This window comes from Bubalus kerabau, chromosome 4 (assembly GCF_029407905.1).
Source record: "Bubalus kerabau isolate K-KA32 ecotype Philippines breed swamp buffalo chromosome 4, PCC_UOA_SB_1v2, whole genome shotgun sequence".
NCBI lineage: Eukaryota > Metazoa > Chordata > Mammalia > Artiodactyla > Bovidae > Bubalus > Bubalus kerabau.
The window spans coordinates 26,657,485-26,674,181 of record NC_073627.1 but is presented as its reverse complement, the minus strand read 5'-3'; the positions used below and the strand labels follow the sequence as shown (position 1 = coordinate 26,674,181).

At 45.7% G+C, this 16,697-nt stretch overlaps 1 protein-coding gene across 1 annotated transcript; it reads right to left on the bottom strand.

Annotated features, from left to right (window-relative positions):
- Positions 1 to 15,311, bottom strand: UBE2Z (ubiquitin conjugating enzyme E2 Z). The gene is made up of 7 exons (XM_055576122.1): positions 14,902 to 15,311; positions 12,699 to 12,771; positions 10,565 to 10,752; positions 8,143 to 8,254; positions 5,651 to 5,763; positions 4,512 to 4,602; positions 1 to 2,047 (listed from the first exon to the last, which is right to left on the bottom strand). The coding sequence occupies exons 1-7, from the start codon at positions 15,222 to 15,224 to the stop codon at positions 1,877 to 1,879; spliced, it is 1,071 nt and encodes a 356-aa protein (XP_055432097.1). The 5' UTR covers positions 15,225 to 15,311; the 3' UTR covers positions 1 to 1,876.
- Positions 15,312 to 16,697: the final 1,386 nt, after the last annotated feature.

Sequence of the window (16,697 nt, the reverse complement as noted above, 5' to 3'; positions counted from 1 at the left end):
TCCTTCTGCCAAAACAAACTTTATTGCACCAAAAAGGAAAAAAAAAAATTCATTTATGTACAGTCAGATATAAAGACATCTCTTTGACTCCTGTGCATATATTTCCTCAAGATTTAGGGCGTAAAAGTCAGGCTGGTATGCCAGACATGCTCTGCTCATGGCAGGGCCAAGGAGGATTGTCACTTGAAAGTGGGAACACTTAAATGGATGACAGACGACACTGGACCAACAGACCAAGGGCATTCTTCCAAGCCCTGTACTAGCGCTGGGAATGGAAGAGGGAAAATTGGAAGCAGGGTCCCTTTTTGAGTCTCCTTGTGAAAAGACCCAGCCTTTAGGTACTAAGCTAAACCTCCATCCCCCAAGCCCACTTACTGTCCAGTTTTTCTTCCTGCCCTCCCAAGTAGGACATTCTCCTTTGTGCCCACCCTCCCACCCCCCACCCCTGGGAGGTCCCATGATCCGCAAGGCAGAGGCCTCCCTAGCAGCGGGCAGAGCAGGTACAAATTACCAGTATCCTCCCCTTTACATGTGGCTGGATACTGACTGAGGCCCTGTGTCATGCAGCTCACTATTAGCCCACTGGGAGCCCTAACAGTAAGAATCTGGAAAGTACAGGAGAATACATCAAAACCAGGAAGGATGGGTTCCCTTGATGCCCAGTATCACAGGGCACCTAAAGCACATTTTTCTGAGCCAACCAGCTAAGGGATCACTGCAGCTAAATACAGATAAGAGAAGCAACACAGCCAGGGAAACACCCATCAGTCAGTGACAGAGCAGCTGGAGGTGAGGGGGGGTGGAGAAGGGGAGGAGTCTTCAGAGTCCCAGCCCCCATCCCCTCTGCCATTGGCTACCCTCGTTCCCCACAACTCCCTGGGCTTTGAAGTGAGGAGGTGAGACTACAGGCTGAAGTGAGAATACACAAGGACAGCCAAACAAAATACAACAGGACTAGCATCAGCCTCCTCTCTATCCCACCCCCAGGAGAAATACCCTCATTGTGACTATTTATGAAAAATCTGTTAAAGAGACTTTTATGTAGTGGCTCTAATCCCATATACACAGCAGCTGCTTGTGTTGGGGACTTTTCTAATCAGTGATTGTGGGAACAAATGGCATTTTCAGCTTCTTACAGTGCCTGTGCAGGCTTTACCACGACCTTGGTTCAGTCCCAGTCACATTTACCTTCTGTCTTAAATCTAAAATGGGTGAGGGAATGGGGGACACAGGAGAAAGGTGCTCAGGTGCTAGGTAAAGCTTACTCATCAGCAGCCTAGACTCCACCACTGTTCCTTCTCTTTGGTCTGTCTAGAACAGTGACTATAAATTAGGAAAAACTTTTACGCTGGCCCATGGGAAATAATGGGGGTAGAGGCAGGGAGGAAAAGGGTACTGGGGAGCCCTGCTTCAAGACTGCAGACAGACAGACAGACAACCACCCAGACTGCTGAAGTGTCACAGACAGCCCCCCACCCCAAGCTCCCTTCCAGATATCCCCATAAATCTTTTGGGAACACTCCCTCTAGGAATTGCAATTTCCGTCTCCCACCTGTCCCTAAGGAGCTGGCCCTGTGGAGAGGTGTGTTGGTTTTGTTTTTTTTGCCAGAGGCCCTCGCCCTAGGTGCTTCTGCATAGGTACCTTGGCCCCCGATTCGGGATGAACACAGTCCCAGATGCTCGAGAGCCAAGGAGGTCAGATCAGAAACAGCCTCCCCTCTCCCACACCCTGGGATCCGAGCTTGCTTGGTTCTTGCCATCTTGCAGGATGACGTCACATTTGGAGGGAGATACACAGTGCCTCTCCATCTCTGGGGTGGGGGAAAGGGACTTTGCTGAGACTCTTGAGTTGGGGAAGGGGAGAGGGAAGCAGGGTCTAAACCCTCAGGCTCCCGTGCAGGTCTGTCTCTGTCCCAGATGAGCTGCTATCAGAGTCCATTTCGGTGTTCTCATTATGGAGCCTCTCCAGCACTTTCTGACGAATCAGTCCCAGGCGCATCAAGAGGGACTGGTAGTCAAAGTGGCCCCGTTTCTCTCCAAAAGGGTCCTGTGGGGGGGAAAGGAGACAATCGGGAAGGAAGATTCAAGTCTGGGTGGCTCACCCTAGAGAGACAGCTTTAGGCCCACATGAAGTACACACACAACTTCTGAGCATGGGGAAAGAGGAAGGAATATTGTGGCATGTTCAACAACCAGACAGGTCTGGCTTGGGCTAACATTAAAATGTGTTTGCATTCCCCAAAAGCAAGCCAACATGCAGAAGGGGGACGCACTAACAGGAGGAGAGAAGAGAAATTCAAGACGAGGACTGTAATCATTAAGTATGGCAATGTTTTCAATTAACTTCATACAGACTATGAGAGGTTCTCTGTGGCTTAGATGGTAGAGTCCGCCTGTAATGCAAGAGACCTGGGTTCGATCTCTGGGTCAGATGATCCCCTGGAGAAGGAAACTGCAACCCACTCCAGTATTCTTGTTTGGGAAATCCCTTGGACAGAAAAGCCTGGTGGACTACAGTCCATGGGGGTCGCAGAGTTGGACTGAGTGACTAAGAGTTGGACTGAGTGACTAACACTTCACTTTCATACAAACTATACAAGGGAAAAACTGTCCTTCATTCCCTATACTCAAAAGGGAAATTTACTTTTCTAAGATCACAGGCATGAAAAAAAAAAAAGAAAAAAAAAAAGATCACAGGCAGGTAGAGAACTCAGGAATTCTGACTTCTGGATAAGCACCTGCCCTCCTCCCCAGGGATTAGTCACCACATTCCTGTCCAGACTTTTGGGCATCACTCCAGTCCTTGTCCAGAGAAGGCAATGGCAACCCACTCCAGTACTCTTGCCTGGAAAATCCCATGGATGGAGGAGCCTGGTAGGCTGCAGTCCATGCGGTCGCTAAGAGTCGGGCACGACTGAGCGACTTCACTTTCACTTTCATGCATTGGAGAAGGAAATGGCAACCCACTTCAGTGTTCTTGCCTGGAGAATCCCAGGGACGGGGGAGCCCGGTGGGCTGCCGTCTATGGGGTCGCACAGAGTCGGACACGACTAAAGCGACTTAGCAGCAGCAGCAGCAGCTAGTCCTTGTCATTCGAGATCACAGATCACCAAACATCATGTGGAAAGGGGATAACTGTCCTTAAAGTCTCAAAAATAACTATGGGTGGGGTGGAGGATATAAAAAAGGGATTAAAAATGCTAAATAGGGATTATGGCAGCAATGTAGCTGGGCCAAAGTTTACACAAATGGAGACCTCTTTCCTTGGCAGTTACAAAAAAGTACATGCTCCTCCCTCTCACATAATGCCTGCCTCTCCCACATAAACTCCGGCCACACTTTTGCACACACACTACCCTCACGATTGGGGCCAGTGGATGGAAAGCACAGTCTCGAGACTACAGCTTGCACTTTCCACATGTGAGGGTTATGGTCCCCAGAGGCTGAACTTCACACTTAATCTGGAGCTGTCAATTTCTCAAATCTTCCTCCTTTCATCACTGGCTCCATTTCCACCCACTCTCCTCTTCCCCAGATGCTGTTTTTCCTGCCCTTCCCTCATCAGAAATTGTTTTTCCTTCACAGACTATTAGAAATACTGCTAGATGCCAGCAAAGAGAATTCTTGATGGGGAACAAGCTACAGCATGCAGTATCCTCAATGTACTCTTAGAAAAGTTTCAGGAACAAGTCAACCTTGAACTTGCCCTGTCTTCTGAGTTTAAATGGGGCAGGCAGGGAGGAAGTCCTTGAAGGAAGTATAGGGAAACTACCATCTCTGAGGAGCACCTGAGGAAACAGGACATTTACTCCCATGGCTGGTGGTGTTGGGTGTGTGGAAACACAGACCAAAAAGAACTCGAAAAAACCTGATGACGTCTTAGTCACTTAGCCAAGTCACCACTTTTCTATAGCAAGTAAAGGATCCAAAAAACACAGGACTGGTCCTTCAGGACAGGAGGGTTCTCAACCTATTGCTTATATTTGAGTCTATTTACAATTTAGTTTAATAAGAACCTCTTCATTTAAACAAGCCTGAATTCTACATTCTTACTGGAAGCAGAAGCACATTTCTGGCAGAGAATGAACAACTGGTTACCATTCTTGTAACAGGAATCTTTCAACAATAACAACTGCATACTCAATGTTTCCCTAACCATTCTTTCTCTTGGCACCCCTCTGAGCTAGAGATGAAATCCAATAATTGACTCTATGATCCCTAAATTCGGAGAGGGCTGATGTTCTTAGTTTGAAAAGACTGCTCACCAAAATTGGAAGGAGTTCCAGGATAGAAAGTAGAATGATTCAGATTCTACTCATGAGCACCTACTTTAGGCCAGGAACCTAGAACTAACTCCAGATGGCTTCACTCTCTTTGGGTCTCAGTGACTCAAACGCATCAGGTTCCTTTTGGTTCTGAATGCTATGACGATGTGGACGTCACCCTTGTGGGGGGGTTTAAATGGTCTGTTGTAAGGTCTCTGGAGCTAGCAGCAGGGGCGCTGTTGTTACCTGCATAGTCTGGCCTTGAAGGTGCAGGCGATCTTTGCAGGCCACCTCATAGAAGTCATAATACTCCAGGAAGGACTTCTCCATCACCCCTCTGGAAAACAAGCAGAGAAGTTTAAGTCAGGCACAAGAGGGGAAGGCACCACCGCTTCACCATCTAACTTTAATGCCAAATTAAGCAGCTAGAGTTCCCATGACCAGATTTGGTTTCCTACAAAATTCTTTGAATGGAAAATAGAGATTACTTTCTCTATTTTCCACTGACAGCCCATGGTTTATTTCCCTTAGATTTTAAGGATTTTAAAATGGGAGTGACTGTTAATACTGATCACCTGAACCCCAACTTCAACTCATGACTTGCCCAATCGTTTTCCAGAGGCCATCCCTAATCCCAAAGCTTATTCAAAATTCTCCTAGATACACCTGAAACATTGTACATGAACCCTGCTGCTGCTGCTAAGTAGCTTCAGTCGTGTCCGACTCTGTGCGACCCCGTAGACGGCAGCCCACCAGGCTCCCCCGTCCCTGGGATTCTCCAGGCAAGAACACTGGAGTGGGTTGCCATTTCTTTCTCCAACGCATGAAAGTGAAAAGTGAAAGTGAAGTCTATCTGTAGTGCCCAACTCTTAGCAACCCCTTGGAGTGCAGCCTACCAGGCTCCTCCGTCCATGGGATTTTCCAGGCAAGAGTACTGGAGTGGGTTGCCACATGAACCCTATATCAACTTAAAAAAAATAAAAGTAGCCCCTTCAAATCTTAGAAAAGTTTATTTCATTAACTCTTTGTTCATCTAGTTTTAACACCTAGAAGTAGACATGAACACTAAGAAATGGGTTTATTATGAAGTCCTCTACACCTCATTTGGCTGTGTAATAGTCCCATGTTTTTAATATGTCCAGGTCCTCATCAAACAAGGGTTCCCCGAGGGCATGGACTACATCTTTCCCATCAGGCCTGGCACTCTCCCCAAAACTGACAGACTCTTTGAACTTCCTTTTAGATAACCCTTTGGTCACTTGCTCTTTAAAGGCATGAACCACATCTTTCCTTTTAATCTCCCACTGGACTTTGCCCCAAAGGTATGAACAAGCTAAATCTCCAAAAGGAATACCAAGTATCAAGTGGGCTCTCTTTACACATACCTTAAGGGTTCAGGGCAGGGACATTTTCCTTCCATCATATCACAGACTGCCACTCTGATGGTCTCATGCCGAATACATTCATTGTAATTTTTGCTGTCTCCTGGATGTCTCTCCTATAATGTGACAGATAGCACAGTATCCAAGTATAAAATTCAGGTAAAAAGAAAACCCAATGGGAAGAGACTTTAGATTAGTATACGGTATATGAACCAAGCAAATTAACTATGAGGATACCTCTCCCACTATATGGCAGACATGAGGAGCAACTAAGTACTTGAGACCACTCACCTCTCCCCATGCATACCAACACCCATCCTCTGCTATGGATCATTTGACTATAAGCAGCAAACCAGATGCATCAAATTTCCCTAAGCTTGAAATGAACAGCCTTGCAGAAAGGATTAAGTGGGAAATAACCATATGTAAGAAAAATGGTGGGACAAAAAGTTATAAATGATGCTAGGAGTCTCAACCTGAAAAACCTATAGATAGCAGGATGCTTCCTGGTTAACTCCTGTACATGCTCATTGGTGCCACCATCATTCAATCAACTGTTATCTATCAGACGTAGAACTTGAAATTTTCAAAAGAAAAACTCCAAACTTGGTTTAGAGAGCTGACGTGAAAATGTGAGAGCATGGTATCCCAACCTTTAACTCTTCCCTTGTTGCTCCCTCCTACCACCATCAATCAATGAGAGCCTTGGCCCTGATCAAAACATAAAATGAACAGGAAAGAGAAACATGCTTTCAGCCTACTATCTCAGTTCCCAATGTGCATCAGAGAAAAATCCCAAGGGCAATGTGGGATACTGTAAACTTTTTGAGGAAAACAAGAGTATTCAACACTTGTGCAAACTCCATGGTATTACCCTGAGGTAGCAGTTCAGTTTTAACATTGACCTGTATTACATTCCTGTTGATGACATACTGTTTTTGTGAAGCTGGATTTTCAGTCTCTACTTTGGTAAATAGCAAGTACCATAAGAACACAGGAGGGAAGAGAAATGAGGGTGGTGGCTCTGATCTGATTCCATGATTTTAAAAGTTGTGTGGCACTCAAAAGGTGTACACATCCTATTATTAAGTCACTGTAGTCATCGGAGAAGGAAGCAAGTGATTTGGATCTAACTATTTAACAAATGGAAGAGTCTGGCATCTCTTTCTGCCTGGGAAACTGAAAAACCACCAAAACAAGAGGGTTCGATGAACCAAGAATGTTTGGTAGACTTAAGAATAAAAGTCAAACACACACACAAAAAGAATAAAAGTCACGTCTTGAAAGTGACATGGGCTTCCTAGTGGCGCTAGTGGTAAAGAACCTGCCTGCCAATGCAGGAGAAATAAGAGATGCAGTTTGATCCCTGGGTTGGGAAGATCCCCTGGAGGAGAGCACAGCAACCCACTCCAGTCTTGCCTGGAGAATCCCATGAACAGAGGAGCATGGCAGGCTACAGTCCATAGGGTTGCAAAGAGTTGGACACGACTGAAGCAACTTTAGCACGCATGTCTTGAATTTCCAAACAATACGTAAAAATAAGCTCCTTGGTTAGCCAATGAGGTCCATGTCCATTTCTACTACTCCTGAAATTGCATTCACTATATGTTTGAAAGGATGGCTTAGGGCATAATTTTTGTTCATTCTTAAAGGGTATTTCCCTTTGTTTAGGTCTCCAAGGAATCACCGTTAACATTATCTCAAATAGTTTCAAAATGAATTAAGCTGTTTTAATCACCTAAACCGAATCATTATCCTTTGACATATCAGTGGAATTCTTTTCCTGTGCTCACGAGTAACCCTGGAAGGGTCTCTGGAATAATGTAAAACTTTGGGCTCCTGGGACTACATCCTGATCTGTGTGTCCTTGTGAAAGTTAACTAACTTCTCTGAGTCACAATTACCTCAGCTGAAAATGGGGATAACATTTATTTTGCAAAGGTAGTATGAGGATTAAGTGAGAAGTTACATATAAATGTTTGGCAGTGGCTGGCATACGGCACCCCCTTGGAAAACATGAGTTTCCTCCACCTTTTCTTTGGCAGCACTGACTAAAATATTCTTGCTCTAGCCAACAACTGCTCCTTTGGCTCTGTAGGTAACAGTACTTCAGGATTCCAGAAGAAAGTCTGGCTCAGCAGCAGTCACTTGGGAGCACCTTAAAGGGATACTGGAGAATGGAGGCATACAGAAGAACCCACTGGCTGCAACCTTCCAAAGAAGACGTGGAAATCAATTTCCAAATGACTCCACTAACTTCCACATGGTAGATTAATCCAAGTCCATGGAAATAACTTGATAATGTTATTGTAATTTAGTTAAGAAAAAAAATTCATTATTAAGACACACACATGCCAGTTCCAACAGTGACAAGTTTAATACACTGCACTGAGCCAGGTCAAAATGAAACAAAAACCCTCAAGCAGATCTTTCAGATATCTTAAAACCCTATATTCAATATTCTACACTGCAGAGCTGGGCCCACCTGGCCTTACCTGCTCAAAGCCAGGTTCGTTGTGATAGGGGTTCTCGGTCATCAGGGATTGGATGGAGATGAGCACAGAAGAGATGCTCTGGGCTGGGCTCCAGGCAGGGCCGGTCCACGTACTGCAAAACACAGCAGAGGGGAGGGGAGCACGTGAGGCAGAGAGACGGGAAAGGCCACACAGAAAGACCAGTGTACAAGTGCCCTGGGGCCTGGCAGCACCATCGTGAGTGACTCACTTTCTCCTTCACTATGAATACTCTGGAATTTCCCAGCCTCCATCTCCTCTCATTCACCAGAAATCAGTCAACTGACTAATCCTCTTATCAAGTGGCACAAAAGAGGGTAAAGCAAGCATGGTAACTTTGAAGAGATTTTCTCAGGGCTAGGAGAGAAACAGTAGACAGGGGAGGTTCCCTTCATCAAAATGAAAGAAATAAGGTAAGAGAACAACTCCAAAGACAGTCTAAATGTTAACCTCTATGGATCTCAAAGGGCTTGCTTATTTATTTATGGGTGGTGATGGAGTCAGAGAAGAGAGAAGTTGAGCACAGAGGCAGAGAAGGGAGTGAAGCCATCTGGTTAGATAGAGGCCATGTGGCGGGACTGATGATTGGGGATCCAGTCTCTATCAAGCCCCCAAAGACTGTCAAATTCTCTGAAGACTACATAACTCTGACAAAGGACAGAAAGGAAATAAAGGGCACTCCAAGAGTGCGGAGGATTTCAAAGTAATACATGAATAACATCTTCAACAACAGAGAAACACCAAAATTACTGCTCTTTCATAAATCTGATGGAATGTTGGGAGAAGGAGGGAAGCTTGGACATAAAGACATTTATGTTTTAGCTCCATTAATAGAAGAGATGGCACCTAAGCTGGAAGCTGAACATAACCTAAAACAGTACTGGCTTGTTCAAGTTAACTGGCCACTTCCTTCTCCCTGCTGGTCTTGAGAAAAGGCCAGTAAGTGATGAGGAATAACAACTTACTCAGAGCTCACTCTTCAGTGCCTCTCAACTTCTCTTCTCAGCTTTGCTCCCCCAGGAACCCTAGACATCACTCTTTGAAGCTTCTAGTATGTGGGAATTGAAGTCAACAGGGTAAACTTTCAATGTCTTTTGTAAGTCAGCCCAATATTTTTTATAGTTAAGGAGGAAAGGAATGACGGTGATAAAGTGAATGGACAACTAAGTATGCATGGGAATATTCTCCTCTGATTCTTGATGGCAAATTTTCAAATTCCGAGTAGCTTCTTTTCCTTTCCATCCAATACTTGTGTCACTTTTACTCCACACCCTCTTACTTCCCGTTTCTACTGTGAGCTGATGTTTGCTCAAAATAGTTTTATACTGGCCTAATGAAGGAAAACTTAATACAAACACATGTTCAAGAACAGCTTCCATACAGAAGCAACAACTAAATCTCCTTACCACTATGGGACACACATATCACCATCTTTCCAGCACAGACAATTCTCTAATGAGATAAAGGACTTCTTTAAAGACAATCTCCTTTAAAGGACTTTCTCACTGCCACAATCATGGAACATATCCCTACATTTGAGAGAAATGGGGATGAGGAGAAGTTTGTTTCAGCTGCCTTTTCCCTACACAAACCCAAAAAGTACTGGAGTGAACAGGAAGAAAGACAACAGTATCACCAGTCTGGGCAACTTTCTTAACTTCAGTTTTTACTTGTTCTCTGACTCAGGGAAATTCAGATCACACTAAAAAGACCAATCCAGAATATGCTAGAAAATATTTTCTTTCTGAATTTTTAACCCCCAAAGGTGATTAAAAGGGAATGGATGAGAACTACATGAAACAAAATCTTGGCATCACCTAGAAACAAAAATGTACTTGAAACTTCGTATCTGGTATGATTTCCAATCTAACATTTTTTATTCAGTTGTTAACATATAATAATCATCATCACCACCACTTCCTCCAAAGCCACTCACGAGAAACTCAGAAATAAGACATTCACAGCCTTGAATGGCACAGGATCTGCAGCCTTTCTCAACCTGCTCAGGAAAGAATTAAGCCCTGATGCCCTAAGGTAGTGGTTCTCCAACAGTCTGCACCAGAATCACCTGGAGAGCCTGTAAGACACATTGCTGGCCCTACCCTCAGAGCTTTTAATATATTAAGTCTAGGGTGGGGCCCAGATTCTGTACGGCTATAAATTTCCAGGTGTTACTGCTGCTCGGGTGAACCACTTCACTAAGGCATCCATTGTACATCATAAATTCTGTTTTTTGCATCTAGAATGATAATAATCAAGTACCATCCAGGGAAGAATTGAGGAAACAGTCATTCCAATTATTTTCCATGTTCTGTGATTCAGATGAGAAACCCTGGTTGATAAAGGCTGGCCTAGAGTAGTATTTGCTGACAACCAACTTGGCCACTTAGGAGTCTCCTCTTACCCTAGAATACTCAAGCAGACTTTCCCATTGCGGTAGAAGTTGGGGTTAAACCTCACTGTGTTATTGCCCGTTGTCATCAGTTTGACCCGAGGTGGGTGGATGGGATAGTCGGGCGGACACCGAAACACGAACAGGAAGAAACCCCCTTCATAAGGAGTGTCAAATGGGCCTGTGATCAATGCATGAATCTGCAAAATAAAACCCCATCTCAAAATTGTGAGGTGATGTCCCATCCCAAACCCTCCTGACTTCCACTTGCTACCCATACCAGAAGCAGGACCTTCATCTGAATCCATATTTCATATCCTCACCATGCAGAATCAATGGCCTGTGCTCACTCACACTAATATTTTTGGAATTTTACGAACCCCCACTACAGTGGAGTGGCATCTTACTCAGGGCTTACATTCTAAAGTTAGAGCCCAGGGTGAACATTGGATCTAGCCAAAAATCACCCTTGAGTGTCCCTTAAAGTATGCTTTCCATTTGGACTTTGCTGATCAGCATTTTATGTAACGAATAGAACATCAACGTACAAAATATAACACACACCTGTAAAATATTATCCTAGCAATGTTTAAGAAATCAGTCCTTTTTTTTAACTGAGTAGAATATTTGGATTTGCCTAGGTTAAACATGTGTACGATGCAACTCCACCCTCCAGTTATGTAGCACAAAGGGGAGGTAGATGAGCAGAAAAGAGGAAAGGGATCGGAGGCCACAACAGTGTCAATCACAGGGCAGAGCTGAGGTTTGTGATGGGGGCCTATGGTATCTGTTTCCTCTGCAGAGGATCAAACCTACTGTAGAGGATGTGGCTCAGGCAGCATCCAGCTGTGTGAAAGATACAAAGAAAAATGGGGAAACTCAGGGTCCACTCAGAGCCACAGACTATCCCCAGAACGTCCCCCCAAACCATAGGTTAAATAATAATAATAAAAATCAGCACTTAGAACTAAATTCTCTTCCTCCAGCTGTGATTATCAAACAAGATTTCTCTTCTCCAAGGGAGGAAAATCTTAACTGACTCAGTTATATTTCTTCATCTGCAAAGGCTCCTAGGCAATTAAGTCTGCTCAGAATTTAAACAGCAAAAGGAAAAAGAACCTGCAATCCAATGCCTCCATCTACAGTCCCCACCTTGTCCTGGTGGCATCCTTTGTTATCTTTTAGCCTTCAGTTCTTCGGAATAGCAAGCTCAAATGGAATCAACATGACATCAACTCTGGGGTCCCAGGGACTAGTATATAACACTGATATTTGACTAAGGACAAGATGTCCCAAGAAAAAATTTCCAACCACATAAAAAGGAAAATCTCAATTTAAAGGGAAACCTATTAAAACAAAAGAGACACACAAAAAATACCAAATCTGAATTTTTACTCTAATTTCTTACAGTAAGAAATTTGGACTTGCCTAGGTTAAACATGTGGAAATTTCTACGATACTAGGAAATTTCTATGATACTATGAAGAATTTTCATTTAAACAACACAAGATTTAGGTAATCCAATTTCTTCCTAATATCAGTTTAAGTGAAAATTCATCTCTAAGATAGAGTAATCAGTGACAGAGAAGTCTAGGTATCTATGCCAGAGGAATTTAAGCTTTCTCTGTGTTTGTGTGTGGACAAGACAGGAACGGTCTTTGGGGTGGAAGGGATATTCAAAAGGATCAGTAAGGACAGGAGCCTAAACAAGGCCCTGCAACTACAAACACTGCTCACTCAAGCTTGCCCCATCCCCAACCATCTTTTCATCTGATTTATAGCACCACACTTAAAGGTCAAGAATGGCAGGATAGGGGGAGAGTTGGACAGTACAATAGGATGTTCATATAATTTATCACCCAAACTGGACCATTTTTGAGGGAAAGAGAGCCCTATTAATAGTTAGGCTTGGACAACAGGCATAAACTGGGATTTTCCAAGCCAACTAGAACCCTTTGGCACCCCAAAAACAAATAACCTATTCAAGGCTCTGCTCCACCTCACTGTGTGACCTTGGGCAAGCCACTTACTCTCTTGCAGTTTTGATTTATTCACCTGTATAATCAAAGATGTGAACTGGATAATCTCTTTTAGGCTCTTCCAACTTTATGGCCCCAATTTCCCCAAACCCCACCAAGGTACATACCTTTGTCATGTCAACAGTATCAGGTACAACGAACATTCCTGGAGGAGGCTCCTTATAAATGGACATGATATCCCTGTATAACACCAAGAGGAAGTGGAAGGGAGTGAGGGAGAGGAGAAAAAAGGGGAACCCCTTGAGCAGGACAGTTGTTGTCACCTCAATGAGGCCAGGGTTTGAGAAGGTGGTGCTTGGTACCACAAATGTTTGCACTGTCTTGTTGGCTGAGAAATCTCAGCTGAAGGAGTACTTGTCAGGCAAGCAGAGAACAAATTATTATCAAAGGGGCATTGTTTCCTCAGGGGGAGGGTAGTGGGGGGGAGGGATCAGAGATCCCGATGGCATCAGATGTCACCCTGGAAAAGCCACATCCCATTTACTCTCACATCCTCCCACATGGCACTTCATTCACTCCCCACCTCCAAGATTCCCAGGTACTACTCCTGAATGCTAAATGAAGACTTTTCAGTTACTAGGAAGGCTTAAACAATTCCATTAAAAATCCAATTCTATAAACCACGTAGTAGATTGTTGTTGGCATGTGGATTATATGAAGCAAGTGAGCTAACAGGGAGCAATAACGGCCTTCTTGCCCAGGAGACTAATAGGGTACAAATGTCTTCAGGCTGGGGAAGGGATCCTCTGAAATTGCTGAGAATCGCACATGTGTTAGAGGACATGTAACCATTACTACATAAGATGAGAAAACTTCTAGGTCATAGCTCATGAACTAGAATGGATCAGTTGTGAGCAAGGGTCTATCTACAGAAGGATGTTCTAGTTGGAAAGTTTAGGGACTTGCTCTTGCAATGAGTTTGAGCAAGCTCCTGGAGTTGGTGATGGACAGGGAAGCCTGGCGTGCTGCAATCCATGGGGTCGCAAAGAATCAGGACACGAGTGAGTGACTGGACTGAACTGAACTGAGGATACACAGGGACATTAAAAAGTGCATATAAGCAACAGAATAAAGGAAAAGAAGTATTGGTAGAACTGAGAGGTATATTAGGATTGGAAGGCTGAAAATGGCCAAAGGAGTACAAGAGATGAGGAGTGCTGAATTTAAGTTAGTGGTGGCAACCTCGATGGAGCTGGCAAACTGTGTCAGGCACTGGGCCAGGTACTTTACACACAGTATACTCATTAATTTTCAGAACAATCAGTAGGTAGAAACATCTGAAGGAACTTGGAATGTGGGGAATGTGATTACCCAGATGAGGATGACTGTGATGGGGGCATGGGGAGAGAATCTGGTTGTCAGCAAACAGGTTTCAGGATTGACAGTAGCTAAAAAGCATTCCCTTTTCCTCTGTGATAGGTACTATACGCTAAGCAATTTCGCAAAAACATTATCTATTAAATGATATGATCTAAGACCAGTCACCCAAGAAATAAGCACAGAAGGGACTTGGACCTTTGTTCCTATATTTGAATTGGGTATATTGGCTTCAGAAAGTAAATCACATGACTCAGGGGAAAGACTACAGAAAACAAAAGTCTTGAGTGGGATATTACAAGCCAAAGTGAGACTAGGGGTGGGGGCTGGGTGTGAAGGAAGCTTGAGTTCCTGGAACAGGTGTGAGAGCAGACAGTTTTGGGATTCTAGAAAAGTGGTTCAAGGGAAGGCTGCGGGCATATGGGGGAACAGACCTAGACTTGGGGAGGGGACTCTGAGAAGGGGGTTTGAGGAGGCCGGGAATAAAAACCCAGACTGGCCTGGAGTCTCAGCCCGGGCAAAGCAAGCTGTGTGTGTATTACAAACGGGGCTCGGGAGGAGACGACGCAGGGGACCGCTGGGTGGGGCCTCCCGGCAGCATCTAGCAAGGCTCGGGTGGGGAAGAGGGGAGTGAGGCGGTATAGAGGGCGGGAGGGGGTGTTACTGAAGCGCGAAAGGGTCGGGTTTCGGGCGGGAGGTCGGGTGGTGTGGGGGAGGGTGTCCGGACTGGAGACCAAGGGCTCCAGAGAGGTTACTGAGGGGCGGGGTCGGACCTGGACAGGCTAGGAGGGGCTTGGTGCTTGTGGGGCGGGGGGAAAGAGGACTTGGATACCGAAGCTCCAGGTAAGCAAGACGTGGGCCTTGGAGTTGGGCCACCGCGAAGGCAGCGCGGAGGAGGCGGGGGCTGGGGGGGTGGTAGTGGGAAAAGGTGGGGGGGGCGGGGAAGGTCGAGTCCCGGAGCTCGGGGCTGGGGGAGGAAAAACCCCGGCTCACCGCTTGATCCGGAGTAGACATTGCGGCGCGGTTCGCTCGCCGTCCCAGTCGGAGCTGAGTGTGGGGTCCCAGTGGCTAAGGAGCGCGGCCCCGTGGGCAGCGGCCGAGGGCGGGAGCCCCGGCAGCGGAGCCAGGCCGCTCCCTGGCCCCCCGGCCCCGCCCGCTGCCGCCGCCGCCGCCCACACATCCGGCAGGAAAGGCGGCCCGAACCCGCCGCCGCTGCCGCTAACACCAACAACACCGGTAACGCCGCTTGCCCCAGGGCCCGCCGCCCCGGCGCCTGCTGTCGCCGTCGCCGCCTCTTCAGTCGGACTCTCCGCCATCGCTCCTTCGCTTCCGGGACTGCTAGGCAGCACGTCCGCCGACCAGAGCGGCCGCTGCTCCCTCCCGCTCCTGCACCACCGAGAGCGGGGCCAGAGTGTCCCCACCCCTCGCTTCCCTGGCCCGGGCGGCGCTGGCTCCGCCCCTCCCCTCCCAGAGCAGCGAGAAGCGCTCTGCAAGAGCGTCCACCCACAGTCCTCCAGAGAGGGTGGGGGTCGGAGCTCGCCGGGCAAGAGTGTGTACTGGGCCTGCGCGCATCCCGCGCTTTGGGAGAGTAGGTCCTGAGGCCGGTTGGAACTCCTAGGTGTGGTTGGGTGCCCAACTCCGAGGAATATTTTGTTTTCAAGCGTTGAAAGGGGAAGAGAGGAGGACCATTTACCACATTTAGGAACGCTACCCTCAGACCTGCGCAAGGGGGAGGATTGAGGCTCCAGCTTCTTTGTGGGGAGGCGCTGAATAGAGGAGTTGACTCTCTTAGGGCCCTTCCTGTCCGAAAGTCTGTGTGATTTATCCTTCCTGCACCCTCACTCACGGAGGGCGGGCTGCCATTGCCCCCTGCCTGCAACACAAGCAAGAGGAAGGAAGAAAGGAATCAGAAACTGCGAGTGGAAAAACTACCTCGTTTTAGAATTTATTCGATGTATATTTATGAAGGGCCTGCTAAATGCCAGGCACTTTTGCTAGGCGTTGCCATAGGGATATTGAAACAGACCTAGAGAAGCTTGGTTAAAAAAAAAAAAAAAAAAAAAAAATCAAGCCTCCTGACTCCACGCTCAGCATTTCTTCCCACAAGTCTTTGAATATGCAGGACTCAAGGGGCTGTGAGTTTAAATCCTGGAAGGATTTCTCAGGACTTTATTGAGATATGTAAGCTGAAAAAACACTATGGGCTAAGGAACACAAGCTATCAAGAAAAAAAAGCCTTCCCTTCCTAGCAAGAGTACAGGATCATAATCTAACACTCCTAGCGGGACCTGGGGCAGCACTGAGTAACCATACTGATATTTCTGCAGGAAAGCATATGAATATTCATACTAGTTGGGTAATTTATGAATATTCATACTAAAACAAATAGCTTCACTTTATATTTTTGCCGCCAAATTTGTTTGTAAAAAGGAAGTCCTGTCTTCACAGTTTTGTGAATTTTCCAACAAGGGACTGTGGAGCTGAATGATAATAGCCAGCATTTATTGGGAATTAAAATGTGTTAACATTTACTGAGTAAAAAAAGAAAAAAAAAAAACATTTATTGAGTGCCTAATATGTGCCAAGGGCTTTATATACTTTGTCTTCTTTATTCCTTTCAACAAACTTGTGAAGTGAGTATTGTTATTAGTTCCTTCTGATAGGTGGCATATTATTACAGCTTGGAACTCTCTCACACTATCACATTGCACCTTGTACTAATTATGGTATATAAAGGTACAACCAATTTGATACCTGTTGCTTCCTACTCCCCACCCCTATTTCTTGGG

Excerpts from the sequence above, each read along its gene's own strand:
- UBE2Z (XM_055576122.1), bottom strand. The coding sequence starts at position 15,224 with ATGGCGGAGAGTCCGACTGAAGAGGCGGCGACGGCGACAGCAGGCGCC. Across the intron at positions 5,764-8,142 it reads ACGAACCTGGCTTTGAGCAG|GAGAGACATCCAGGAGACAG; the intron begins GTAAGGCCAGGT and ends GTCACATTATAG. Across the intron at positions 2,048-4,511 it reads TTCAAGGCCAGACTATGCAG|GACCCTTTTGGAGAGAAACG; the intron begins GTAACAACAGCG and ends TCCCCCCCACAG.